Source organism: Pseudomicrostroma glucosiphilum (genome assembly GCF_003144135.1).
Source record: "Pseudomicrostroma glucosiphilum strain MCA 4718 unplaced genomic scaffold BCV69scaffold_2, whole genome shotgun sequence".
Taxonomy (NCBI): domain Eukaryota; kingdom Fungi; phylum Basidiomycota; class Exobasidiomycetes; order Microstromatales; family Microstromataceae; genus Microstroma; species Microstroma glucosiphilum.
The window spans coordinates 656,504-681,182 of record NW_020289914.1 but is presented as its reverse complement, the minus strand read 5'-3'; the positions used below and the strand labels follow the sequence as shown (position 1 = coordinate 681,182).

At 55.7% G+C, this 24,679-nt stretch overlaps 11 protein-coding genes across 11 annotated transcripts; 4 read left to right on the top strand and 7 right to left on the bottom strand.

Moving 5' to 3' along the window:
• Positions 1-62: 62 nt before the first annotated feature.
• BCV69DRAFT_99896 (hypothetical protein) lies at positions 63-1,164 on the bottom strand. The gene has a single exon (XM_025495689.1). The coding sequence runs from the start codon at positions 997-999 to the stop codon at positions 253-255; it is 747 nt and encodes a 248-aa protein (XP_025350035.1). The 5' UTR covers positions 1,000-1,164; the 3' UTR covers positions 63-252.
• BCV69DRAFT_99877 (hypothetical protein) lies at positions 858-1,412 on the bottom strand. Its single transcript, XM_025495688.1, has 2 exons — positions 1,053-1,412; positions 858-942 (listed from the first exon to the last, which is right to left on the bottom strand). The coding sequence occupies exon 1, from the start codon at positions 1,329-1,331 to the stop codon at positions 1,083-1,085; it is 249 nt and encodes an 82-aa protein (XP_025350034.1). The 5' UTR covers positions 1,332-1,412; the 3' UTR covers positions 858-942; positions 1,053-1,082.
• Positions 1,413-3,374: 1,962 nt separating this feature from the next.
• Positions 3,375-4,514, top strand: BCV69DRAFT_99827 (NAD(P)-binding protein). The gene has a single exon (XM_025495687.1). It carries the CDS (start codon positions 3,519-3,521, stop codon positions 4,401-4,403), a length of 885 nt encoding a protein of 294 aa, XP_025350033.1. The 5' UTR covers positions 3,375-3,518; the 3' UTR covers positions 4,404-4,514.
• On the bottom strand, positions 4,469-5,697 carry BCV69DRAFT_292285 (alpha/beta-hydrolase; the record flags this gene model as incomplete). The annotated part of the gene is made up of 4 exons (XM_025493785.1): positions 5,501-5,697; positions 5,396-5,417; positions 4,644-5,322; positions 4,469-4,555 (listed from the first exon to the last, which is right to left on the bottom strand). The coding sequence occupies exons 1-4, from the start codon at positions 5,658-5,660 to the stop codon at positions 4,469-4,471; spliced, it is 948 nt and encodes a 315-aa protein (XP_025350032.1). The 5' UTR covers positions 5,661-5,697.
• Positions 5,698-5,834: 137 nt separating this feature from the next.
• Positions 5,835-6,805, top strand: BCV69DRAFT_280483 (ubiquitin-conjugating enzyme). Its single transcript, XM_025491628.1, has 2 exons — positions 5,835-6,225; positions 6,317-6,805. The coding sequence occupies exons 1-2, from the start codon at positions 5,934-5,936 to the stop codon at positions 6,643-6,645; spliced, it is 621 nt and encodes a 206-aa protein (XP_025350031.1). The 5' UTR covers positions 5,835-5,933; the 3' UTR covers positions 6,646-6,805.
• Positions 6,806-6,968: 163 nt separating this feature from the next.
• BCV69DRAFT_99789 (yippee-like protein) lies at positions 6,969-7,851 on the bottom strand. Its single transcript, XM_025495686.1, has 2 exons — positions 7,477-7,851; positions 6,969-7,373 (listed from the first exon to the last, which is right to left on the bottom strand). Exons 1-2 carry the CDS (start codon positions 7,726-7,728, stop codon positions 7,293-7,295), a joined length of 333 nt encoding a protein of 110 aa, XP_025350030.1. The 5' UTR covers positions 7,729-7,851; the 3' UTR covers positions 6,969-7,292.
• Positions 7,852-8,053: 202 nt separating this feature from the next.
• Positions 8,054-13,166, bottom strand: BCV69DRAFT_280481 (putative cytoplasmic dynein heavy chain 2). The gene is made up of 3 exons (XM_025491627.1): positions 8,963-13,166; positions 8,607-8,888; positions 8,054-8,528 (listed from the first exon to the last, which is right to left on the bottom strand). The coding sequence occupies exons 1-3, from the start codon at positions 12,828-12,830 to the stop codon at positions 8,269-8,271; spliced, it is 4,410 nt and encodes a 1,469-aa protein (XP_025350029.1). The 5' UTR covers positions 12,831-13,166; the 3' UTR covers positions 8,054-8,268.
• Positions 13,167-13,418: 252 nt separating this feature from the next.
• BCV69DRAFT_280479 (V-snare-domain-containing protein) lies at positions 13,419-14,727 on the bottom strand. The gene is made up of 2 exons (XM_025491626.1): positions 13,768-14,727; positions 13,419-13,688 (listed from the first exon to the last, which is right to left on the bottom strand). Exons 1-2 carry the CDS (start codon positions 14,606-14,608, stop codon positions 13,663-13,665), a joined length of 867 nt encoding a protein of 288 aa, XP_025350028.1. The 5' UTR covers positions 14,609-14,727; the 3' UTR covers positions 13,419-13,662.
• A 144-nt stretch (positions 14,728-14,871) lies between these two features.
• On the top strand, positions 14,872-17,355 carry BCV69DRAFT_280478 (LTV-domain-containing protein). Its single transcript, XM_025491625.1, has 3 exons — positions 14,872-16,174; positions 16,249-16,576; positions 16,649-17,355. Exons 1-3 carry the CDS (start codon positions 14,948-14,950, stop codon positions 17,263-17,265), a joined length of 2,172 nt encoding a protein of 723 aa, XP_025350027.1. The 5' UTR covers positions 14,872-14,947; the 3' UTR covers positions 17,266-17,355.
• A 301-nt stretch (positions 17,356-17,656) lies between these two features.
• Positions 17,657-21,448, top strand: BCV69DRAFT_296838 (hypothetical protein; the record flags this gene model as incomplete). The annotated part of the gene is made up of 2 exons (XM_025494053.1): positions 17,657-21,000; positions 21,091-21,448. 2 exons carry the CDS (start codon positions 17,657-17,659, stop codon positions 21,446-21,448), a joined length of 3,702 nt encoding a protein of 1,233 aa, XP_025350026.1.
• A 916-nt stretch (positions 21,449-22,364) lies between these two features.
• On the bottom strand, positions 22,365-24,216 carry BCV69DRAFT_305459 (hypothetical protein; the record flags this gene model as incomplete). The annotated part of the gene is made up of 4 exons (XM_025494670.1): positions 22,365-22,912; positions 22,979-23,099; positions 23,176-23,681; positions 23,767-24,216. The coding sequence occupies 4 exons, from the start codon at positions 24,214-24,216 to the stop codon at positions 22,601-22,603; spliced, it is 1,389 nt and encodes a 462-aa protein (XP_025350025.1). The 3' UTR covers positions 22,365-22,600.
• Between the last annotated feature and the right edge of the window lie 463 nt (positions 24,217-24,679).

The window sequence follows — 24,679 nt, the reverse complement described above, 5'->3', positions numbered from 1 at the left end:
CGGGAAGGGCAGACCAGGCAGGTGTTGATCTCTAGGCTCACTTCCAGAACCAAACTCCGCTTCGCGTCGTGACGGAACGGAATGCAGGCGGCGATGGGCATCCCAACCCGTAAGGGGCACTTCTATCATCTTTAGAACGGACAATCACACATAATGAAGACTGACAATATCAATTCGTAACAAAGTCAAGCAAGTAGCGGAGCAGCGATAGGAAAGGGCAACATTCGAGCGCGGACTGGAGGCCAGGCTGGGTCAGCTCGGGCCAGCCACCCGCTGATCGATCGAGGGAGAACGTTGTCGGGCGCACTGAACAGAGACAAGGAAGAAGCTACGGGAGGGACGATAACAGACGATAGACGAGATGAAATAGTAATAAGTGTGGAACATGAGGGACAACAAGGGGGACATACGGCAGTGACGGAGTACCGCACGATCGACAGCGAGGTCGAGTATTGCGACGACGGGCCAAAATGACCGACGTAGTCCATTGAAGGAGTAGTGGGCGGGTAGGCCCGGGAAAGTGTGTGTGTGAACACGGGCGATGTCCTGTTGGGTGTCTTCTTTGTGGCAGCTGGGGCGATTGCCGGCCAGTGGGGTTTGCGGGGAACGACTGGGTGTGTGTTCTCCTCTTCTGCTCGACGCTGGTGCGGAGACTGACGACGAGGGGACCCAGTCGACTGCATAAGGGGGGGGAGCTGCCATGACAACGACTGTCGAGGAGATTACTGTGCAACGTGCGTGCACGCGTACAGGCTGTCTTCGGAGAGACTTGTGATGGCAGACAGAGGTGGGCCAGCACACAAAGAGAGACCAGGAGGATCGGATCCGGGCGCGACGCCGAGCAAGTCGCTTGTCGACGCCTTTGGCAAGCCCAAGGACGATGTTGCGAACTGATGAAGAGGTCGAAGAACTCGACAGACGCCCTGCACGGGTCGACTGTTTCTTCTCAGTGATAAGAGGTGGTAGGCTGATGGTAATCAAGCAAGAGTAGGGGGGCATGAGCGTGCTGTTCGCACATACAGTAGTCGCGACGATCGACAGGGAATGCTCACCAGTTAACAAATGTAGACTTGTGTGGGTCACTAGCCGACGTCGACGACGACGGCGAGTGGTCGCCCATTGAGAGTCTGACCCTTTCGGAGATGGACACTCTTGGTGTGTCGGTTGCAGTCGGCCTTGCGAGAGAATCGCTTGCCACACTCGTCAAAGGGGCAGGCGAAGGGGTGCTCTCGGTAAGACTCGTGAATGACACGATGGGTCTTCATGTTGAAGGCACGGTCGAAGAGCTTGTGGCAGACGTCGCATCGGTAGTGGCGCTTGCCATCCTTCATGACGGTGTCGAATTCCTCAAGAGACGATGCCGAGGCAGTCTCGCCAATAGCATTGTACTTGGACGTGGTGTGTGATGAGGAGCGAGCCTTACGAGTGGCTTGTCGGCTGTCGTCGTGGGCAGACTGTGGGCTGCTGCCCTCGGACCAGTCGCCGTCGCCGCTTGAGCTGATGGTGCTGCTAGCCGGAGAGAAGCTAGCGTCCGAAGAAGGGGTGAGGGGCTCGGCTGCCATCAAGAGTTTGGGCTCGACCTTGATACCGGCGACGGTGAGCGCATGGACGAGTTCGCTGGTGTCGCTCGCGTCTCGACCGTGGGCATGGTACTGCTGCACCAGGACCTCGGCGAGATGACGGAGTTCCTCCCCTTGATCGATGGGGGAGGCTCCATCGGTGGAGGCCTGAGATGAAGCAGGGTAGCTGTTGAGGTCCTTGGAAGGGGCAGTCTCTTGGCTGCTGGAGTATCCGCTGACGCTATCGCTCAAGCTGAGACGTCGGGCGTGAGTGTTGAGCTGGGCAGACATGCCGAGATAAGGCTGCTGGTTGTCGACGAAGGATGTAGGAGCAATGTCCTGCATGGCAGCAAAGGCAGCGACGGTACCGAAGGTATCGACCTTTGGTGGAAGGGTTGCGAAGTACTGGCTTCCGGTGAGAGGGGCAGCAGTGGTCACTGTCTTGGCGGCCGTGGTGGTGGTGGTGGCGGCGGCGGCGGCGGGAGTCGACGAGACAGGGAAGAAGTCTGCGTAGGAGAAGGATCCCTGACCGGGCAAAGACCAGGCTGCATCATCCTGGGTGGATTCAGCGTAGGCTGGTCGAGTGTAATCGTCGAAGAGGGGACGACGTTCGAAGGTTGCGTCGCCCTCGCTGCCGGTGATGAGTGGCTCGTCGAAGTCTCGAGAGCTGTTGGGCGAGCCCATCGAGGAGACACAGAGGGGGCTCTCGAAGGGGGATGGGTCGGAGGAGTCCATGGTGTTAGAGCAGGGGTCGGTGCTCATCATGGTCTGGAGAGCGAGCCAGGGCAAGTCTTCGGTGGTAGAAGCCGATAGATCGTAGTGGAAGGTGGTGTCCGCTCCGTCCTTGATCGCAGGAGTGGGATCGAAGAAGCGGTGGCGTGTGTGAAGATTGTGTACCGACATAAGGTATTGGGGGGATGATGAGATTGGAAGGGTGGGGAAGATGGGGGTGGGGGCAATCTGATCAGATGTGGGTCTACTATATCTGTTCCATCCGTGATTGGGTGATAGTGATTGCAAGGGGCCGTGGGGGTGACCCTACCTACTCTCTCTGCCTTAGTCCGGGCCGTGCTGAGCAGTGCTGAGCATGACTCGACGTACAGCCTGCAGCGGGCGACGGCCGCACATGCGCCGCGTTCCGACTCCGCTGCTCCCGCTAGAGGGCCTCGCGTACCTGCATCCACGGCTCGCGAGTGCCGCTTCGCTCTATTCTCTGCCTCGCCCCCGCACTACCTCCTCGGCCTCGGGCTACCGCCATGCCCTCCCTTTCTCACGCCCTTGGCCGTGACTCTTCATCCGCCCTTTGCTTCCCGCCTCCATTCCACGTTGACACATAGTCATGCTCTTCCGCCCTCAATTTCGCACGCCGCACATTAAGACCGCAAAGACGAGCAGCTCACACCCGAGCACTCGCCCGAGTAGAGGCCCGAGGGGGGGGCCAGATGCTTGTCCAAGGCATATCCCCGAAGGGTCAGCTGACCCTTCGCCTCGCTTCGACCGTGTTCCACTAATGATAAGCGATAACTCCGCGGAGTCTGCACCGCGGATTAAAGCACCACAGGAGTGAGATTCAAGCGAACGCATTCCCGACGCCCCACGCGCTCCCCTCGCCTTCTCTAAGATTATCACCGCGTACCGAGCAGATCGGGGGCCAAGCTTACTTTTAGGCATCTCCACCCTGCGGGTACACACGTTCTCAAACGTGTCTTATCACAACGGCGCGGGAGCAGCGTAGAGATCCGAGACCAAGGACTACCGGCGGCATCACGCCATAAGCTGATCTTTCACCAGGACGAGACAGTGAGATTACGTCCCGATCTCCTCCCGATCTGATCCCGACCTACCGACGTGCCGACGCAAGGGAATAGGCGAACATAAGCGACAGCAATGACCAGTAAGCCGTCCCCGTGATCCCCTCACACCCACGCCCTCGTACCCTCGCTACCCTACGTCCTTGTCATGTCGGTGTATAAAACCTTTGCCATTGCGGGCACCGGCGGTGTCTTAGGTGCAGCTCTCCGCACCGCCTTTTCGCCCTCGTCGCCTCGTATCCTTACTCGGGGCAACCCTCCACCCGAGGTCGGCAATGAGACGTTTCACATCGTAGACTACGATCAGGTACCAACGCTTGTGGAGGCCCTGGACGGCATAGACGTTCTGGTATCGTGCCTTTCCGCTAGCGCTCGTGAAGCCGAAAAGAATCTCGCTAGGGCTGCAAGAATTGCCAAGGTAAAGCTCTTTGTACCATCGGGCTTCGGCGCAGATCTCGTGGAGCTGCAGAAGAGGGCTGGAGGGGATAGTCCGCACCCGGGCTGGAGTGGCAAGATTGCCTTGTACGACTTCATCAAGAATGACGCAGAGGTCAAGGGATTGCCTTATCTCCAGATCGTCAGCGTTCTCTTTGCCTCGCTCGTCTTCAAGTTTCCGGTCGGCTTCAACCTGGAGGACAAGATGACTACAATTGTCGGCACCGGCGACGAGAAGATAGCCCTGACAACGCAAGCCGATACGGCAGCGTTCCTGTACAAGGCCCTGACGACTCTCCCGCCATCTGAGCTTGAATACAAGACGCTCCGACTTTCCTGCTCTCGAAGGTCATGGAACGAGCTCGTTTCTCTCTATGAAGCAAAGACAGGGAACAAGCTGGAAAAGAAGTTTGTCAGTGTCGAAGACGCTCTTCAGCGCTGCAGGGAAAACACCTCTGGAGACAAGTTCGTGCTTGGCTTAGTGTGGGGGTTGCTTTGGATCTTTGGGACAGGGCAAGGAGATGTCGTAGACGACAATGCAAAGGTAGGGTTTGAAGCGGACGAGCATGCTATAGACAAGGTTGTAGACGCCTTGTAGCACATACAATCTCATGGGTGTGATGAGCACAAGCGATCAAATTAGAACAGAGGCGACAATTACAACTACAGCTTTGCTTGTGTGGCCGTGCTGCCGTCCAAGAAGGCGTTGATCTTGCCCGCCCAAAAGCTGGGCTCAAAGTAGTCGAACCACTGAGAAGAGCAAAGGAGAGTATTGGCGAGGGGGAAATGTCAGCAGCGGTACCTTAAAGTGCGCCTGACGCTAGGATCTGTTACTCACAAAATGTCCATATTGCCCGTCCTGGGCCTCCTTGACTCCATCACTGAGGTCGACTCTCTTCGCGTGGGCGATGCCCTTCTCGAAAGGCTCACTCTCCTTGTAATGCACCATCCTATCCAACTTCCCGTGAATGATCAGCACCGGTACACTCTCCGGTATCCTTCCCAGATCATCGCGCGAGCGATACTGGCCAATGGCTCCAGCCTGCATTGCTATCATCTCCTGGGGTCTCGTCGTATTCAGGGACACCTCGATGCGGTCCTGCATGATCTTGTTGAGCCGCTCGTCCTTCTCGAGGGAGGCGACGTCGTACTGGTACGCAAGCATTTGCTCCGTTGCCCATCGCTTACGCTTCTTGCCATCCTTGATCTTGCCCGCTTCCTCTTGCATCTGGGCCATGTTGATGTCTCCTCGAGGCATCTTGGTCATGGTAGCCGCCAAGATCGCTTTCCGCACTTCCACTTTGCCCTTGAGCAGTTCGATGGTTCCGCGCGTGGTCACCGTCGAGTCGGGACGGGTGAGGAGACGTTGAAGGATGTGCCCGCCCATGGACCAACCGAGAATGTCGAGAGTGGACCAGTCTGAACCTAGCGCGGCAAGGACGGAGAGAATGTCGTCGCTCATGACGTCGTGGTTGAGATCCGAATCCCAGTCTTCAGGTACAGTAGACTCGCCAATTCTGGTGACGTGAGGCAGTCATGTCAGCAGGCAGCGCTTGTCATCCGTCGCGCTTTGTATCGGTCGAAACTCACCCTCTGTGATCCGAAATGAGAACTGCCAACGAGAAGAAGCAGGGTGCGAGTTGAGCGTCCATGTATCTTGCATTACTGCCCTTGCCATGATGCTACTCGACTCACCTTTGCGAGACTTTGCAAGCTCCTCCACCAGCGGACTCCAATCGTCCATGACCCCCGACAAGCCCATGATCAATACCAATGGAACCCCTTTTCCGCTCCCATGAATCCGATAGGCAATCGAGGCTCCGTCGGCCGTCTTGTGATGTTGTGTATGTACCATTGCTGTGGAGCAAGCTAGTGTGAGAGCCGGAGTGTGGGGTAAATGGAGAAGACGCTCTTCCCGCTGATTGGCGTGGCGTGAGAGGTCCATCCGGGCCGGAGGCCGGAGAGCCGGAAGTGGAGCGGAAGCGGAAGGAGAGACGCCAGGCAGACGAGGCGAACGCATACGCCTCCCCTTGCTTATTTGTACCATCTGACTCTGTGGTAGCATCTCGATCTCGGCTCAGTGCACGCAACTCGTCAGCGTCTCTATCACTTTCGCACTTACGCTGCAATGTCCGCCGATGGTCCAACTCCGCAGACGCTCCGTCGTCTGATGAAAGAGTACGAAGCCATCCGTTCCGATCTCGCCCGCGATCAACAAGCATCGTCCTCGTCCTCGTCCTCCTCATCCTCATCTGCTACCCCAGGGTCACGACGAGCGCCTTCTACCCCTCGGGCTTCATCGCAAGGGGCTGGAAGTATGCATCCGGATGTGCTGGACCTGAGACCGTGGGATACGGACGGGGAAGACCTGTTTGAGTGGTACGCATTGATCAACGGTCCGGAGGGAGGAAGTTACGCTGGTGAGCTCGCGGGCAGACCATTACTCTGAGTCCAAGCTTTCATGAGCTAACAGATAGATGCTCCACCGGATACTTTTGTATCTACGTACAGGCGGCCACTTCGAGCTCTCCATCCAAGTTCCTCCAACCTACCCCTCCAAACCTCCCAAGATCTCCTTCAAGACCAAGATCTTCCACCCCAACGTCTCCTTCACCACAGGGGAGATCTGTCTAGACCTACTCAGTCCAACGTCTTGGTCACCAGCGTGGAGACTGCAGAGTTGCTTGACGGCTGTACTAGCGCTGTTGGAGGATCCGGAGCCCGATAGCCCGCTCAATGTTGATGCGGCAGCGGTTTTTCGGACGGGGGATATGGTGGCTTATAGGGGAATGTGTAAGATGTACACTCTGCTGTATGCTGCGCAGGGGGAGTCGTCTTGATGAATAAGACTGTAGAAGACAGGGTGGAGAGACTCGGACAGACAGGGAGACCCAACCTAGCACACCATTTGTAACATTACACAAAGCGCAACAAGAGAGTCAGATCTGAGTACACATTGGTAGATGAGAAGCTGAGCAATGATATTATCGAGAGAACGTGAAGAGTTGTTAGAGGATGTCAACGCAGCATGATTTGCATCGGTAGACTAAGTCGGTGGATCAAGTCTTGAGCCCTGTATGGCTCGAATGCGGGCCGGGACTCGGACCGAAATAAGCCTTGACAACTCAAAGCAGTGCATTGCCACACTTCTCGCCACAGACGCCAGAATACGTAAGTGCTAGGCTAAACGCGTCGCTCAGCGCTCGCGAAATATGAGTGACCTGAGCATGGTTCTTGCTTCCTCGTGACCGAGCATGGCAATCTCAGCTGAGCTTGCGCCCAGTGGACGCTCGTGTGATTCGAAATCGCCCGAAGCTCGATATGTGTGACACTTTTGGGCTTTGCGGAAGCGAAATCTCCTTCTTGCGGCAGGGGATACATGTGGTGATGAAGCATACCTTTGATGCAGTAGTCTAAGATAGTGTCCGAATCAGGCCTGACACGCCGAATCCCTTAAGACGTTGCTTGAAGAGCTTGCGACTGCCTTTCACTGGACATCGGCCATGAGATTCTTTTCCAGGATAAATTTGCCTTCCTTGTACTTCTCTGTAGCGACATATGCCCGATCCTGATCATCGTCGAAGAGACGTCGTATAATGCGGTCAAGGAAGGGGTCAGTATCGATGGGCTGCCGACCTCTCCCATTCCTCCTACCCACAGCCGGTACTCACATATTTCCACCCCAGCACAGTCCTACACTTATCGCACCGAATATCCCTCACAGTATGCATTCCCGTCGTCATATGTCTATCCTCTGCCTCTCCGAAATTCACATTCACCACTCTACTAAACAAGAATGCCTTTCCATGTTGTCCATTGAATTGACGAGAGATGAGGTCCTCGGCAGTTGTTAGGTGGGTTTGACATTTTAGACAGCCGAAGATACGGTGCGAGGTGAGGAACTCCGCGTGGGTCATTCCCATCTTGAAGTAGTGTTCGAGAGGGCAGGCGTAGGTGGGGAGAGGTGAGCTGAGGAGCTGGAGAGCAATCCGAGCTCAGGGGTTGCGGATGGCCGGAGATGTGCGGATGATATGGAAGCAAGTGCTGGAATTCTGAGCTCGAATTTGGAGTACGAGCAGCAGCTTCGATAGCACAATGCAAGAGAGAGGAGTGTGAGCTCAGACGTCGTATCTCTCAAAGAGCCTCAGATCGTAAGTGAGCAGAGTCAAATGGTATCGTACAGAGTCAAGGAGCCAAGGTTAATCGATGCCACCCCCTTGACTGTCCGGCAATTGCGCACTGATCAGCCTTGGCCCGCCCACTTCCGCTCCGCACCGGAACGGAGAACTGCCGAGGCGACGACACCCCTGCTCTACCCTACACTGCTCGAGCATGGATCACAGCGAGAGCGGTGACGGGTGTTCATCGTCAATGTAATTCTACAAGTACAGGGAGTAGTTTGGGTATCTCCGCGCAAGGGCAATCTAGGCAATTCAGCCGCTCCGTCCCATCCGAATCACCGCTCATGCAGCTCGCAGTGCAACCGCCCTTTGCGCCACTTTGGCTGCAGTCAGTCCAGCTTCTGCCGCTACACGAGTGCTGAATAGCGATGTGGAGCGATCTCCGTTGAGGTACACAGACAGAGGGACTAGATTCCGCTGCTGTTGATTCTGACTCCCGCCGGTAGGTAGCCAGACGAGACTGCTCGGCTGCAATGTAGCTGTTGAGCCATCGTTGAGGGAGAGCTGCGAGTCTGACCAGCGGGCCCCCTCAAGCTTCAGGCCTAGGAGATTGTAGCGGACAGGCGAGATTGTCAGAGAGTCCGCAGTCAGACGTATTGGACTTCTTCACTTCTACTCACCTTCCAAGAGGAAGCCACCCTCTGCGTTTGCATCATTCAGCCTCAACTCCAGCTGTAGATTATCAAGGCTGACCTTGGTCCGGTGGGCAACATACTGCCTCGTAGCCGTGAGGTAGGCTGCAGGTGTAAATAGTAGACCCAGTGTGATACCCACGCGCTCGTATCGGGACTCCTTTGCTACGACCTCGATCTGAGACAGACGTTGAGCAAAGTCGGACACCCATTGACTGAGAGACATGCTCTTGGGCACCGCGTATTGCATCCAGTGAGACGGGATGACGCCTAGAAGAGCATCAACAAAGAGAGCCTGTCAGTCAGATGGACGTGCAGGAATTTCTCTCCGTTTAAATACATACCCTTGGGCAAGCCGTCTAGTAGCTTTCTATTGTGGTTTGTCTGCCTCGCAGATCCTTCGCAGACCTCAATGACCTCACGGAGATCGGCCCTCACCGTACGCAACAAGCCAGCTGCCGTCCGATGCTCCCGAGCCCAAAATCGATATAAGGGGTCAGAGATGCTCCCGGCACCGTCGTTGGACAGGTTCGACAGATGCTCAGGTAATGCTGCCGTCCACTGGGTGGCATTCTGCTGCAGAGCTTTCATCCAGGCTGGTTGGGCTGCTTTGACTACAGTTCCTCCACCACTGCCAATCGCCGACTCCTCAGTGCTTGCCTCACCCCCACGTTCACCATCGTCATCTGCCAACTGCCTCATACGAACGAGCTTGCTGAGCAGAGATACACCCTGTGCCGTTGCAATGACCCGCTCAGCGGTAGGTGGCAGAGCCAGCCATTGAGGAGGCTGCTGTTCAGGCAGAGCATTTGTCCACGCCAGAAATTGGTCGATGCGGGTACCATCGGGCGCTTGTAGAGGCTGTGCCTCGTCATTCACCAGATGGAAGGTAGACTCATATGCTTGGGGAGTGAAGATAGCATCGACAAAGGAATCGAGCAACCTCTGATCGGCTTCATTGTCGATCTTGCCACCGTATATAGCTTCTTTGATTAGAGACCTCAGAGCGTCCCAGGGGATGGAAGCAGGGTTGATGTTCGATCGCCCCTTTGCCACCCTCCCCAACCAAGCCTCGATGGTATCTAGGGCTGCTTCAGCGTCGGAATCATTGAACTCGAAGCTCTTACTCCAGCCAAGAGGGGTGTAGCGCAACCGCTCAATGACAGTAGAGTGGAAGAAGGCAAGGAGGAAGAACAACCTTGTCGCTTCAGCCGGGCTCCGCTGGAGGCGACTCGGCGGCAGTGCTCGCAGCAGGTCCAACATCGAGGCTTTGAGACCAGGGGGCGGTTCGTTCATCAAGATGCGGCTGGCTCGAAGGAAGTTAATCGGAATGACCGGGTTCGTCTCGCACGTCAGGAATAAGCGGAAGTCCCTGTGAGGGTTGAGTCCGGACAGCTTCTTTTCCAATTGGGACAACCAAGTAGGTGCCAAGTGGACATTCTTGAGCAGTACCCACTTGCCGTTACGAGCACCAGTAGCAATGGCTTGATCAGCAAGGGTGAAGCCCTCTTGAGAGCCCATGGCAATCGAGGTGCATCGCACATCCATGCTCTTCACGAGAGTATCCACTCGGTAGCTGGCATCGAAGCCAGGCACAGAGCATAGCGCGACTGGCGTCGTTGCAGTCACCTCGTCTTTGACCAAGCTCTGTAGATCATATACGGACTCAGAAAGGAAGTCAGACCCAAAGGCAACGTTGTTGAGCTTGATCATCGCTTGATCAATACGGTCCGGTCGGAAGCACTTGACGATCAGCAGGCGCAGGATGCAGTCGCGCAACGGTGAGACCTCATCGTCCGCGTTGTAGAAATGAGGCATGTCAGACTCTGGGTTGTTCGACGAGCGAAAGACCTGCCAGTCGTCTACGTGATCCTTGATGTGCGTGGGCACACCCCTAAGAGCAGGCAGCTTCAGGAAAGCAGCAAGTTTCCGGCGATCTTCGACATCGAAGAGATCGTTGGCTGCCGCACCCAGATCGACGGGTGCAGAACCGACGCTGTCACCACCTTCCAGTAAGAATGCGAACTCCTCCCCTTCGAAAGCTTCTGCTTCGTCGCCCTCCTTTGCCCATACTTGCGCCAATAGCGTTGCGAGCATGACGTGGTCTTGATGGGCTAGGGCTCTGCTTGTGCGCTTGTACACGTGCAGGAAAAGGTCGTCACGGAGGATCGCCATCCGCTGAGCTGCATCCGTCACTCCTGCCAACCTTGGGTTCTTAAGCAGGACGAATTCGAATATGTCGAGGAAGAACCTCAGAGAGAATTGGTAGAAATGGGAGATCAGATGCAGCTGATCGATGATGAAAAACAAGGACGAGCAAGCCTTGGCCAAGGGCACATACTTGTTCGTCACCTCTTCGACCTCGGCGATGATACTGTCGGTCTCCTCCACTTTTGCAGTGACCTCGGCGGCCTCCTTCTTGAGCGTCTCCAGAGTATCAATCACCTTATCGTCGTCTAGAATGTTGCCTTGCGACTCATTCAGAGCATTGAGAAGCGCTTTCTCGAGATGGCGGAGCCTCAGTCTGAACTCTCCCTGTAGCTTCATCAAGTCTGTTCTCTTCTTGTCCGTATCCGGACGCTCTGCCTTGAGCACCGCATCCAGACACTGATTCTGCAACGAGGCTCGCGTCGTTGTGAAGTTGCAGAAAGTGACGCGTGAGCAGATATCAGGCGACCAGTCTTGGTCCGAGGCTCGCGTTGCGAGAACCAGGTGGAAGTTGGGATTGTAGTCGATCTCGGCGGGACCGAGACGAATCAAGACTCGCCCGCCGGTCTTGCGGAATTCGGAATTGAGCACTGGGTTGAGAATAGGATCAAAGTGTTCGGCATCGCTGACGAGCATCGGTGAGCCGAAACGCAGCGCGGACTCGAGTGATTTGACAAATGCTGTCGGGTCCAGGAACGAAGTCTGCACAATCTTGCGTTCCTTATACAACGCCAGGAGGAAGCTTGTTGCTTGACCGGAAGGATCGATCACCAGCGCCGTTCGTCGGCAGCGGAGCAGGATGATGACGTTTTCCATGGCTAGTGAATCGTTTGGCAGACCCATCTGCTGCCATGTGAGCCGATCATCGGCATTCGAAAGGTAGTCCACCGGCGAGATCTCGGCTTTGTGCTTGAGATCGATCTGCTTCGCATGCTCCTTCCAGCCGGCCCACAGAAATCCCCTGTAGGCCTGGTCGAAGAAGCCGGCGTAGGTCAAGAACGCAGCGCAGAGCAGAGCGTCCCCAACGATTGTGCTCATCTGAGTCTCGAAAGATTGGCTTGCCATGTCCCATCGCTCTTTCTCGCTCCCAAGGCTGTCTAGCAACTGAATGGAGCGGTCGACTCGCTTCTGAACCGTCTCCATCTCCATCTTGATCGCCTGCGTCTCGCTGATGAGTGTAGCGTACTCGTTCTTGTATTGTTCGATGTCCAACTCTAGCTCCCGGATCATGGCAGTCAAGTGTAATGCGTGTTGCTTTGTCTCCTCTGTCTGCTGCTCCAGAGACTCGACCTCATCCCGGAGGGGGCCGACTCGATCCAAGATCTCGGAGAAACGTACTTGAGCGATCACCCACTTGGCCAGAGGACCGCAGGCCTTGGAAGCTCTGTTGATCGTCTCAAAGTCATAGCCTGGCTTCGATAGATAGTCCCTCTTCATCTTTTCTCGCACAGGTCTCGTCATCATATGCTCGGTATCGTAATTGACGATCGAGGCGATAAAGTCGTCTCTCCGAATGATACCTTGAACATCTCTCCAGCTATCGACCTTGTGACCTAGGGCGATACACACCGACTCCATCGCATTCTTGACAGGCGCTGGAGGATTGCCCATTGACCGCACTTCGGTCAGGTGCTGCTTCTTGATGTTGCTGACGGAAGCCTGAGCTTCTTGCACAGCGGGCTCAGCATCGGCAAGGTCCGCCATGACTACCTCTCTCCTCTCTGATATCTCTGTCTCTTGTCTCTCGAGATCTGATTGCAACGCCAGCGATGCCTGCTTCTGTTCTTCGGTCTGCTTCTGACCAGCTACCATGCTTTGCAGCTTCTCATTAGCCTCAGAGTTCTTGGCCGTCAGCTGTGTACGCTTCACAGCCAAGCTCTTCTGAAGATCCGACACAGCAGAAACAGTCTCTTTGAGTTTGTCTAGACCAACATTCAAGTGACGTTGCTCCTCCTCGAGCCCTCCACGCTTTTCGTTGCTGAGCTGCACGTAGTGATGTATCATATCGAGAAAGTAGCGCGGCCCAAGATGCAGCTTCCGGCCTTGCCGCCGACTCAAGCGCTCGGCTGCTGTGTATGCTGAGAAGTGGATGTGTACGAGAGCGCCGACGACTTCGGCCCCCTTCGATCCGAGGTCCAACGTCGAGGTCATTTCGGCTGCTACCGTTCGGTAGGCCGAGGCCGACCAGTCCCCTGGGGCCTTGGACATCGAGACTGGGACCGGCATGGTGAGGAGGTCGTGAACGAGGGTGATGTCTTTTTGCGCTTGCGCTCTCGGTGGTACGAGAGGTCGTAGAGGCGTTCCAGTCGGCTTGATGAAGATGTGACGTGACGATATGAGTGCAGGCTAGTCTCAAGCACGGAAGTGTTGCTCTCAGGAGCGTGTTGGAGTCTGAGCTCCTCCGCGCAACGACTCAGTCCGAGGCGCATATAGGGGGACAGGAAGACGCTCGGGCTTCCTCTTCTTCTCACCACAACCAGCCCGAGGCTGACGTCGAGCATTGGACGACCATCGCTCTTCGGAGAGGCGGAGGCCTGTTGCTTTGTTTGTCCCTCGTCCCTCTGCTCGACATGATCGGGTAGAGAGGGTAATCTCAAGGCTTGGAGAACGACATTCCGCATACCTTGAGTGAGGCAGCTTCGGAGAAGGGCTTAGCTCCGACTCGCATTCGTGGAGCTGTCTCAATTAGGTGGTGCCACAAGCCTGACCACAAGGGCATCGCAAGGGCACGGAGAGGCAAGTAGTACAAGAAGGTGGTATCATTGAGGAACGACGACGATATGAACATAATGTCTACGAAAGTAATCGGCGAGGACGCAATAGCAAGACGCGTGACTCATCCGAACCATTTGTATATGTAGACTGTTCAGATCAAGACATGGGGACGGGGAGTGTCAGTACCTTGCAGCAATTACGAATGACGAAGTAATTTCCTACTCACAGAAGCAGACGAGGGTGAAGATGACTCCAACAGCGAAAATGATGTTGTCCTGCGTAGACCGCCTCTCGATGGCATTGATGACGTTCCGACTTAGTCCCATTGTGTTGGCGGCATCGAGTAACCTTCTCTGTGTCCCTTTCAGAATGTCTCTTTGCTCCGTCAGATTGCCCCACACCTCTCTGCCTTGGGCAATGAAGGCATCCAGCTGTTGCTCTGTATTTTGAATGAAGGAATGCTCTCGTAGAGCATGTCCCTCTCTCGCTGAGTAGCCATCCCCACCACCTGCGCCTCCGAACATGGCTTGAGCTGACGCATTCATCTTATAGGCCGCTAAAGGGTCATTCTGCTGCCCTTGCTGGATCGGTGTACCGTAGGCGTTGGCTGCTGAAGTGTTGTTGCGGGCATGCAATGAGAACGGCGACTCTAGGTGAGCCGCCGATGTAGCTCGCGCAGAGCTTGATCCGTAAGCCCCGTAGGGACCGTTCTGCATCGATGATGACGAGGCTGAGGCTGCTCCTCCGTTGACGCCTGTGTTGCCCCCGGACCATGTGGAAGGGTCCCTCTCCTTTATCCGCTTCAGGTTGGCCCTCACCTCCTTCTCATCTTCCCTGAACTTCTTGACCCTTCCCAATGCCTTCTCCCGCTTCACTTCATTCACCTCTCGTTTTGACATCGACTCATAGTCCTCTACTGTCCTCGTGAAGGACGATAGAGACGCCGCTATTTGGCCCTGAAGAGCTACGGACGTGGAAGATGTGGGGTGCTCCGACTCCAACCGTGTGAGATCCGATTGGATGGACGAGGCCTGGCGCAGCGCCATGTTATACAAGGCGGCAGCCATCGCGAGGACAGACGATGCGGATGAGTAGATAGAGGCGCAATGTGGCAAGGTGAGGCTATGCCAGGGCAAGTGACGATTGGACGAGATTTGGTGGACTGAGTAGCCCTAAACTCCACGTCGTGAGTGAGAGTGAGCCTTTCCGTGAGGCGGCGGTGTGTTGCTTTGGCCTGAGTGGCTGGCTGAGTTGCCGCGCGGAGGGTCAATGCCCAAATTTGAGCCTCGAGGCAGAAGATTCAGAAAGTGAGCCCTTTCCGAGCGGCTCACCTCCAGGCCATACAGCATACATTGAGAATCCCATACATCACTCTGGACTTGGCATAGCATCGTTCATCCTCCAACATGCCGCCCAAATCCATCTGGCGTTCAGCCGATGCTCAGCACTTCACTCTCGTGCATAGATCTCAACGGGATCCTCTCATCAATGACCCCGACGCTCCCACCCGAGTGCTCGCAGCCACACAGCGCCGGCAAGGCAAAGGGCAACCAGTCTCACGAAAGGAGCTGGAAGACGAGTTCAAGGGCAAGGACAGGAAGAACATCGGAGAAGCTGCTCAGTATGGCGTCTACTTTGATGATACCGAATATGACTATATGCAGCATCTCAGGCCCATTGGGGGCACCTACAATGCTCAGAGAGGAGGGAAGGACGAGGAGATGGATGTAGATGTAGTCATGCTGCCGGGACCTGAGGGCACGGCTCAAGACAAGGGGAAAGCAAAGGCAGGAGGAAATCTGACATTCAAGGACGAGGCTGGCCCCAGCAAGGGAGGTCTTGACCTGCCCGAGGAAGTGTTAGCAAACAACAATGAGATGCCCCGAGACTGGGCGAGGGGAACAGAAGAAGAGGGAGGACTGAGGCTCGATATGGACCCTCATCTCAGACAAGCCTTGGAGGCTCTCGACGACGAAGCCTTCCTAGTAGGCAAGGCAAAGCAGAGGAGACTCGAGGCAAGCAAGCGGGCGGCCATGGCGGCAAGCGAAGCCTCTGCTACTGCTTCTTCGTCCTCGCAACCTGCTGAAAGTGAAGAAGAAATTTCCCTGGACGACTTTGATTTCGATGGAACGGATGACTTCGACGACGAATCAGAATTTGATGACTTGTTCGCCACAGTCATCAAGTCGGGGGAGTACGATCCGGATTCAGCTGCCGATGAGGAGTGGCGGAAATTGCCCCCTGGAGGAGACGAGGCTCTCTACCTCACCCCGGCAGACAAGGCTAGGCAGAAGCTGCAGGAAGGCGGTGGTGACGATGCAAGTCTGAGCTTGACGGACAGAGTGGCCTTGTTCAAGCAAGGTCTCGCACCAGGAGCAGTTGCCGTGGCAGACGAGAAGCCGTCCGCCCTCCCAGCAGCCGCTGCAAAGACACGCAAAGCCCCATCCTCGATGGGCGGCTCTTCTATTTTTGGGGATGGCCCGGGCAAAAAGTCAAAGCCAGGGTCGAAAGCTCGTCATGCAATGTCATTCTATGCTCCCAGTGCTGATGGTGGCTCGACGGCTTGGAGTATGAGCTCCAGCGCTATGGCAAGGAATGCTGGGCTGAGGGGCCTCGACGATAATTTCGACAGGGTGAGTGGTGTACATATTGTCTACCCGTCCCTGGAGCTAGCGCTGACCATTCGGACCCATAATTTCGGCCTCAGCTCGAGCAAATTTACGAACAAGACGTCGACGAGGAAGACGAAGAGGACGAAGAGGGGGGATTTGTTCGAGAAGACTTCGAGTCCATTTTGGATGAGTTCCTCGAGAAGCACGAGGTCATTGCAGGCAAGCTCAAGCAACGACTTGGTGCTCCAGAGTCTTCCGCCATTGAGAAGCTCGACATGATTCGCAAGGAGATTGGACAAGCCAAGATTGATCAGTGGCTCAATGAGCGCGAGGAGACGCAGGAGGAGATCGACAAGGACATCGAATCCAAAATCCGCATTGTTGGGCTCAGGAGCAATGAATGGGACGTGGAGACGATTCAGAGTGAGTAAGGCGCTGAAAGGAGAAAGCACGCGAGTTTCTGTGTTCTGACATGGTCCTCATTCTCCCCACCAGCCACGAAGACGAACGTCTCGAATCACCCACGCATGCTTTCCTCGAGGGGATCCTCCGTAGCTTCTGGAAGCTCCTTCCGGCCAGCGACTCTGGGCGGTCTCAGCTCTCGTAGTAACGGCAGCACAAGCAACGGCGGCAGCGAAGACTTCGAGAGTATTCCTAAGGTACGGGTCAATCCGAGGACGGGAATGTCGGAAGTGGTTGGATGGACCAAGCAGCGCAAGTCAAAGGTTGACGATGATAGTGCAAGTCTCCCGGATTTGGTGAGCCTGTCCATCGATGGAAAGCTCGGCGAAGATGACGATGGCTCTGGACCTCCGCCGTCATCGTCCATGACCGAAGGTAGCGATGATCAGGAAGAGGACAGCGGAGACGACACTGAGACCGAGGAGAGTGTTCGCCAGACCATCAAGCGGGATCGCAACGAGAGCAAGGAGGAGAAGAAGGCGAGGAAGGAAGCAGCAAAGCAGCAAAAGCAGGAGAGGAAGAAGGAAAAGTCAGAGAGGAAGGCTGAATTCGCCAATGAGAGAAAGAGGCAAGTCAAGATGGACGCCGGTAGGCTCAAAGATGGAGGCGCGGCTGACTTGCGAGTTGGTGCTGGTAGGAAGCTGGGCTGAAGCGGGACCGACGCCTTCGGTACCAGTGCTTGGCATCATATGTAATTGTAAGCTGCTCCATGTTTTCCAAATGCATCCGCATGACACACACTTGGGGTACTCGTGGACGCCTGAGGTGGTGAGATGCGCCTCGTCGAAGCTGATGGGTGGTGTAGGCTGACGCACTGGTCACCTTTGACTTGCCTGGGTGGGCGGAGTTCAGTTCCGCGTCTGCATTCATTCGATTGTCTCTTCCCGTCCAACCACACCTCGGCGTGTCTCACTCGTTTCCACTCTTGATTGCCCCTCGATAGCGTATCTCAGCCCTTGTATCTCTACCAGGAGACTAGGGGATTGCTTCTGCTGGACACTAGAGGCGGTAGGAAACTCCGAGGTCAACTTGTACCCCGCCATGCCCTCTGCCAAGAGGGCGAACAAGGCCGGGCCGTCCAACGCCTCTTCCTCTTCCTCAAGTAGTGCCGCTCTACGAACTTCCAAGTCAGCCAGTACGGACAGTACGGCCTCTTTGCCCTCTCCTTCCAAGAGAGTCATCGCATCCCTGCGTAGATTCCCTTCTCAGCTCCTCTCCGCCTTCTCTTCCGCCTCGCCTTCCACTACATCCTCGTCGTCGAAAGGCAAGCGCAAGGCAGAAGAGCGCGAGCGCGACGTATCTACTTCCACATCCTCCAAAGGCAAAGCAAGGGCTAGAGATCCGCCTCTCGATTCGCCTGCACCCTCTTCTGCAGTGGGTGTGGCAGACGAGTCTTCTTCCAGTCCAGCTCAGAAGAGAGCGAGGATTGCCGCGCCTGAGGCTCTTGGGAGAGAGGAAAGTCGCCGCCTTCTCGCGCTGCTCGATAGTCCAGCGAGGAGCGAACGCGACTGGCAGATGATTTCTGTCGAGGAAGACGAGGAAACGAAGGCTGCCAAGAGGCTGCAGCAGGATCCCGCTAAGGATTTAGAGGATGACGACGAAGTTGCAGGGCTCTTGGGAGAGACGGGAACGAAGGTGAACGGAGAGGGCAGCGGGAAGCGGGAGCCTGAGCCTCTGCCGGACCGAACAGCCGGTGAACCTCAATCTGCAGATGCAGATGCTACTGAGCCGCTCAATACAAGCAAAGAAGTGAACGGGGTCGATAAAGATCAGAATGTGCCAGACGCGGCGGAAGATCAAGAGAGCGAAACAGCTCCGAACGAGCTCGGATCGACGTCAGCAGAATCAGCGTCGGCAGACATCAGCGAGCAAGCGGCAGATGAGCCGAAGAAGGCCGAGGTCACCACAAGTCCAAAGGAAGCCGATGCTGGAGTGCAATGCGATCTACCAGTAACGGATGCGGCTGGCGGTGAGAGCGACGCTGAAGCAAGAACAGAGTCTAGGCATATTCTACCGTCTCAAGCCGACGTCAGTATGGAGGAGATGGTAGAGGAAGCCTCTGCTCCGATATCAACGGCGACATTTCCCGACCTCATCGCGACCGGGGACGAGCCTCAAATAGGGACTGAGGCAGCCAAGACGGATGAAGAACAGGCGCAGGTCGATGAGCTGCCGACGAGCATGTCTGAGCAGGAGCGCCCAGAGGCTGCTGACAGTATTCTGGCCTCAGGGCTACCAAACGGCGATGTGATGACGGATCCAGCGCCACCTGAAGCAGACGAAACACAGCCCAACAGTGACCCGCTCAAGGCCGCAACCAACCTGGCAGAAGATTCAGCTGGTGTGGAACAAGCAGCAGATGCAGCAGATCCACCTTCCCGTAATGGCGATATGCTCGAAGGAGATCAAGAGGCTCAAAGATCAGACTCGAATGCTCCAACTCTTCCCTCGGAAGATCCAGCCGAGCTCCAGCCGGATTTGCAAGAGGCTTCCTTGCCCCTCTCACCGCCCGTCGTCAATGGCCACGTAGACCCTTCGCCTCCATTGTACCCAGCTCTCCCGATTGTAGCAGATCTCGAGATTGCTCAAGACGTCTCGAGCGACTCTTTATCCTCCCCGAAGAAGGAAGAGGCTGGCGATCTTGGTCTGCGGGTCACCAGCGCGGACGCCTTGACGGAGGAGATCGAACCGGTCGAGAACGAAATGCTCGAGGCTGAGCAGCCGAACTTTGGGCAGGGTATCGTCGATGCGGTGTTCACTGAGCACGGACAGGACGCAGGTCTACCGGGTCGAGCAGAAGCAGCGGCACCAGGAGGTGAACAGGAAGAAGCTATCTTGATCCCTGCTCCGTCACAAGAAGCCGAGACTACTCCGCCACCCGCTGAAAATGGCGTGGCTGAGCCGACAATGGAATTGGGCGAGGCAGAGGACATAATCGTGTCGTCAGACACAGAGACAGATGCACCTGAGAGCAATATACCACCGCTAGCCGGAGTCGAAGCCGGAGAAGGTGTCATACTAGATGGCGATGAGCTTGATGAGGCCGACGAAGGCGAGGTGGAAGACGAGGACATCGATGAGCTGGATGAGGGCTCTCTGCTACCTACTAATCCTGCGGTCGAGGTGATAGACTTCACCGCTGAAGACTCTTCGGACGAAGAGGACGAGATCGTCATGCCCCGGCCCAACGCGAGCGCTTCCTCATCCACCGCCTTCACACGGACTCCATCGAATGGCCTACTACGGGGTCCCTTGTCTCGAGGTCCGCGCGATGCCATGTCGCCAGTGTCAAACGCCGATTCTAGCGTTAGCGATACGATCCGCGCTCTTGGAAGAGCCAGCCTCAATCCGCGATCGCCCAGCACTGCTTCCTCCATGAGTGCGATGTTCGACGCTCAGCGTTACCACAAGCCCGCCAGAAAGGTGACGCCCAGCTCTCACTCGGCGATGGCCAAGCGGCCACATATCTTCGAAGCAAGCCACAAGGCTCGTGTGAGGGGTAAAGCTCAGAAGGAGATTGGTGCTCTCAAGGTCATCTTCCAGAAGAATGCTGTCTGGCTCAGTCGCAAGGGCTTCAAGACATCTGAGCAACTCGGTGGGTGGCTAGAGTACAAGAAGCTCCTGGGCGAGAGGATCTCAACGACGACTGGTCCGGCTCGAGAGAAGACGGCTGTGCTTCAGCTGCTCAACAATGATGGGTCTGACCTCGAACGTAAGCTGAGGCGACTACTCGGCAAATCTGCCACTTCTGACAGTCGCATCTCCATCAAGCCAGGAAAAGAGCAGAAGCGTCTGCGCCGAGAAGCCCTCGCCAAGGAGCGTCTCCGTCGTGGCATCCTCGGTCGTCCCCCCTTGCCCAAGACTCTCACCCCAGAGCAGGAAGCTCAAGTAGCAGCAGTACTGAGCGACTACGGCTGGAAAGTCTCTGTACCTGGGGCTACAGCATCCAATCGAGACGTGGCTATGCTCCGCCCAGGCCAGTGGATGAACGACGAGACGATCACCTTTTACATGACGATGATCAACCAGCGGTCCACCCGCGCAGAGGAAGAACGAGCCAAGCCTAACCACGAGAAGCGGTGGAACGCCTTTTACAGGGTGCACGCCTTCAACAGCCACTTTTGGGCAAAGATTGACCAGGTAGGCCATTCGGCCGTCGCGCGCTGGACACGCAAGATCGACGTCTTCTCCAAGGACCTCATCCTCGTGCCGTGCAATCTGGGAAATTCGCATTGGACTTGCGCCGCGGTGAATTTCCGTCGTAAGAGGATCGAATATTATGACTCGATGGCGGGGGAGAATCGGAGGGTGACGAGCAAGCTGAGGGAGTACCTCAAGAAGGAGATGGCGGATAAGAAGAAGGACGGAGTGATCGATCTGAACGAGTGAGCATCCTCTGAGGTGTCCACCAGCCCTTTCTGGTTCACTATGCATGAGCTCACCTGACCTTACCTTACCACCCTTCCATCTTACAGGTTCACAGACTACTTTGCCTCGGACTCTTCACCACAACAGCGAAACGGCTTCGACTGTGGCGTCTTTGTATGCGCCGCCCTCGAGCAGCTCTCCCGTCGGGACCCTTCCCACCCTTCCTTTGATGAGGATCCTCCCATCGTCTCCCTTCACTCCGATGACGATGAAGATGAAGACACCTCTGACGAGGAGGAGGAGGAGGAAGACGACGACGACGGGGATGGGTATGCCCCCAGCGGCAAGAAGGGGAGGAAGAGGAACAGAGGTGATGGGTACGAATGGAATTTTGGACAAGAGAATATGCCTTATATGCGCCGGAGGATCATCTATGAGATTAGCCAAAGGGCACTTTTAGATTGAGAGTCAAAATCCAGATCCTCGATGCGATGCAGTCTCCCCCCTGCTGGTCTCGGACCTCTGATCTCTGGTCTCTGATCTCTGGTCTCTGGCCAATAGGGAGCTTCTTACTGCCTTGTCCTGTAAACGTTGTACAGCGCTCTGCTTAGCTTCAGCTCGCTTCGCAGCGCCAGCGTCTCTTATACCATCAATGATCAATGAATCAATCAATCAATCAATCAATCAATCGATGTAGTCCAAAGCCAGCAGACCTTCAGACCTTCAGACTTCAGACCAACTCCACAGCTCCTCACACATCACACGGCCAGGCAGAGTGTCGGGACAAGTAAAAGAAGGATGAGTAACTGAGCGAAGCTCGACCTGAGCCAGTCTGATCGAGCGCCTACAGGAGTAAAAAGGGGAGCGAGCCTTCGACAGAGAGCAGATCGGAGAGACAGGGAAGAGGCGACTTCGCTCGAGGGGGGCAGAGTGGAGCTGTATAGCGTGGTGATGGCGAGGGGCATGTAGTAAAGTGTGTGGGTTGGGTAAGTATCTAGTGGGGGCGTCGGACTTCTTCGTGTTGACAGAGGTTGAGGGGAAGAGAGGATGTGGCCACTCCGAGAGTGGGCTTGCAAGGTTTGTCCGGAGAGCCAAGATGGAGAGCGAGGGTCGATGAACCTCGTCGTGGTATACAAAGGTGATCATGGCTGGGCGCACGTGGCAAGATGAGATTCGGACGCTCGCTCTGCTCTGTAGAAGACGACAGGAGAATAGGTGCTTGTTGCAGCAGTGGCGGCTGCACACTGAGCGAGCGGGCAGCGCTTATTAACTGAATTTTTCGTTCGGTTGCGGATTTGAGGGCGCCTCGACTTGGGGTCTCTCTTCTCCTGACACACGACATAAGGTAGGAGAAGATCGAGGTACGCAAAGCAGAGCAAGCAAGCCTCCCTTCTCGATATGGATCTTGAGTCGACATTAGATGGACATGAAAGTGGCATACTCTTCCGAGACGCGAGCGTCAAAGAGAGTGTTGGTGTTAAGTCAGGAAGTTGGGCTGCATGTTGATGTATGATACTTGATTGGCTTGAGTCTCTTAGATTGCGAGGTGCGTTGTGCGACGAACTTTATCAAAGGCCGAACTTTCATTGGCTCTGCTTCCAGCCTCACGTCGAGCCTTTAGTGAGCTCGGGTCAAGCCCTGAGCCTTGACTGAATCCAGAAAAGGGTCGTAATCGAAGGCGGCTCGTGTTCGACTCTGTCGTGTGGATGCGGCCTCGCCACGGGAGTGTGCGGCATCGAGTACGCCGGCCATGGGCTGGAAGGGCTCCTGAGCGCACTGCAATGGCATACTGCCCTCAACGTTTGAAGACTGAATGACGCTGCTGCTTGAATTGTTTGCTCTGACCCTGGCAAACAGAGGAGCCCTCATCGCGAGAGTGTCAGCCTGAGCAAGTCCCGATGCACCGTTAGCCTCCTTGGCTTCGTGAATCTATGATCGTCCAGAGAGTGTCAGTACCCCTATGATAGTGACGTCATTACCTAATGTCTCACTCACGAAGCAGCATCGCTTGGCATACGGACAAGTGCCATACCTCCAAAAGGTTCGGCAAAGCTCCGTCTTCCACTTGGGGTGCCTCTGAATCTTGCGCAGCTCTTGCTTACCGTGGGCGAATTGACTGCAACGTTGAGCATGAGGCGAGAGGCAATGGTGAGCAGATGTCATATTCATGCTAAGGTCAGACTGTCACATACCATTTGACACCATAGTCGCAGTGACCCTTCTCTTCATAGCCTCTGCAAAGCTCCGTCTTGTAGAGACTCTCCTTTCTCTGCTTGCACTGCACCTCGACACTTGGCACTCCGTTCATAGTGTCAGGTCCGCGAGGAGAAGAGCTACTGGTTACAAACATGTCATGACCTGATGAAGGTGTGCTGTCAGTGCTGGAGGAAGGTGGCGAGGAGAAGCATCCCCTGGCGTCGCTGGACAGGAGCGACGTGTAGACATTTTGAGTGGCAACAAAGGGGATGTCGACTGGTACTGCTTGCGGCTGATAAGGGTAAATTTGAGCTAGGGAAGTGTGTTTGGCCGTCGCCGTCTGCATCGCCAGAGGGGCAGCAGCTTGCTGATTCGGCATCCAGGCGGAGGCGGCAGCGGCATCGACAAGGACGGAGAGTCCCCAGTCCTTACGATAGTCCGCGTGCTTGAAGAGCCACTGTTCGCCGCTGGATCCAGTGATCGGAGGTGACTGTTCGTGAGCCTGGGATAGAAAGCATGCAGGTAGCAGCAGTGAGCTGAGGTTCTCGCACAGGTAGCTCTGATTAAATTCTCTCTTGGTCACTCACGTCGACGCAATATTGGCGGAGAGGCGTCGAAGTTACGACTGCAGAGATTCCATGGCCAGAGGAAGCAGTGTGATTGTTGGCGACAGACGGAAAATCTTCTTGGTCGACAGATCGGGCATTCGCAAGCCTAGTTTTGAAACTCCCTGAGGGCGTGTCAAGACTCGCTTTCTGCGACCACGAGCGGTGAGAAGCAGGAGATGGCACCGCAGAAATCCATTCGTCACTGGGTGTTGCTGTGACAGCTCTGCTATGGACATGAGTGAGTTGGTCGGGATGGGGCAGAGGCAGCGTTTGGCAGGTGAGGTCTGGTCGCATGTGATCCTTTGGCGTGCAATGCATGGCAAGAGAGTCGGAGGCCCTTGTGTCTTCCCTGATCTCGACACGCTGAAGCAGTGCACTGAGCAGTAGATCTTGAGTCGAGGCAGACCTAGCGATATTCTGTGCAGGCATGTCTGAATGAGCTGTCCCGAAAGTCTTGGCGCATTTATTCTCGACGTTGAATAGAACGTTGGGATTAGCAGTGAGAGCAGGGTCGTCCAGAGGATCGCTAGCGTGCTCTCCAGTTGCGAACAGTCCGCGAGACTGCAGCAGAATGCTCTCAGTGGATGTCGCGTCGCTGGGTTCTACCTTCGGAGTGGGCAGTCCAAAATCCAATCCGAGACCATTGGGGGGCGTAGCTTTGTCACTTGGCGTATGTCGATCAGGAAGGATGGCTGGGGTTGAGTGACGGGCAAGATGCAGAGGCTGAGCCTTCGACGACGAAGTCATGTGCTGTCGACCGGCAAAGATGTGACCTGACACATCCGATGAAGGTGGGAGGGAAGGTCGGTTGGCTGCTCGGACATTGTGATTGTTGCCCATAGTGATTCGACTCCAAGTGAGGTGAGTGACTGCTGCGTATTCCTTGGGAGTG

Coding starts and splice junctions, on each gene's coding strand:
- BCV69DRAFT_280479 (XM_025491626.1), bottom strand. CDS start 14,608: ATGGCTGCCGCCTTGTATAACATGGCGCTGCGCCAGGCCTCGTCCATC. Junction 13,689..13,767: donor CTTCACCCTCGTCTGCTTCT/GTGAGTAGGAAA, acceptor TGATCTGAACAG/TCTACATATACAAATGGTTC.
- BCV69DRAFT_99877 (XM_025495688.1), bottom strand. CDS start 1,331: ATGAAGGATGGCAAGCGCCACTACCGATGCGACGTCTGCCACAAGCTC.
- BCV69DRAFT_99827 (XM_025495687.1), top strand. CDS start 3,519: ATGTCGGTGTATAAAACCTTTGCCATTGCGGGCACCGGCGGTGTCTTA.
- BCV69DRAFT_280481 (XM_025491627.1), bottom strand. CDS start 12,830: ATGATACATCACTACGTGCAGCTCAGCAACGAAAAGCGTGGAGGGCTC. Junction 8,889..8,962: donor ACTAGACGGCTTGCCCAAGG/GTATGTATTTAA, acceptor ATGCTCTTCTAG/GCGTCATCCCGTCTCACTGG. Junction 8,529..8,606: donor GGGTGGCTTCCTCTTGGAAG/GTGAGTAGAAGT, acceptor ACAATCTCCTAG/GCCTGAAGCTTGAGGGGGCC.
- BCV69DRAFT_99896 (XM_025495689.1), bottom strand. CDS start 999: ATGCCCCCCTACTCTTGCTTGATTACCATCAGCCTACCACCTCTTATC.
- BCV69DRAFT_280483 (XM_025491628.1), top strand. CDS start 5,934: ATGTCCGCCGATGGTCCAACTCCGCAGACGCTCCGTCGTCTGATGAAA. Junction 6,226..6,316: donor GGAGGGAGGAAGTTACGCTG/GTGAGCTCGCGG, acceptor ATCTACGTACAG/GCGGCCACTTCGAGCTCTCC.
- BCV69DRAFT_99789 (XM_025495686.1), bottom strand. CDS start 7,728: ATGGGAATGACCCACGCGGAGTTCCTCACCTCGCACCGTATCTTCGGC. Junction 7,374..7,476: donor CTGTGCTGGGGTGGAAATAT/GTGAGTACCGGC, acceptor GACGATGATCAG/GATCGGGCATATGTCGCTAC.
- BCV69DRAFT_280478 (XM_025491625.1), top strand. CDS start 14,948: ATGCCGCCCAAATCCATCTGGCGTTCAGCCGATGCTCAGCACTTCACT. Junction 16,175..16,248: donor TCGACGATAATTTCGACAGG/GTGAGTGGTGTA, acceptor TTTCGGCCTCAG/CTCGAGCAAATTTACGAACA. Junction 16,577..16,648: donor GGACGTGGAGACGATTCAGA/GTGAGTAAGGCG, acceptor TCTCCCCACCAG/CCACGAAGACGAACGTCTCG.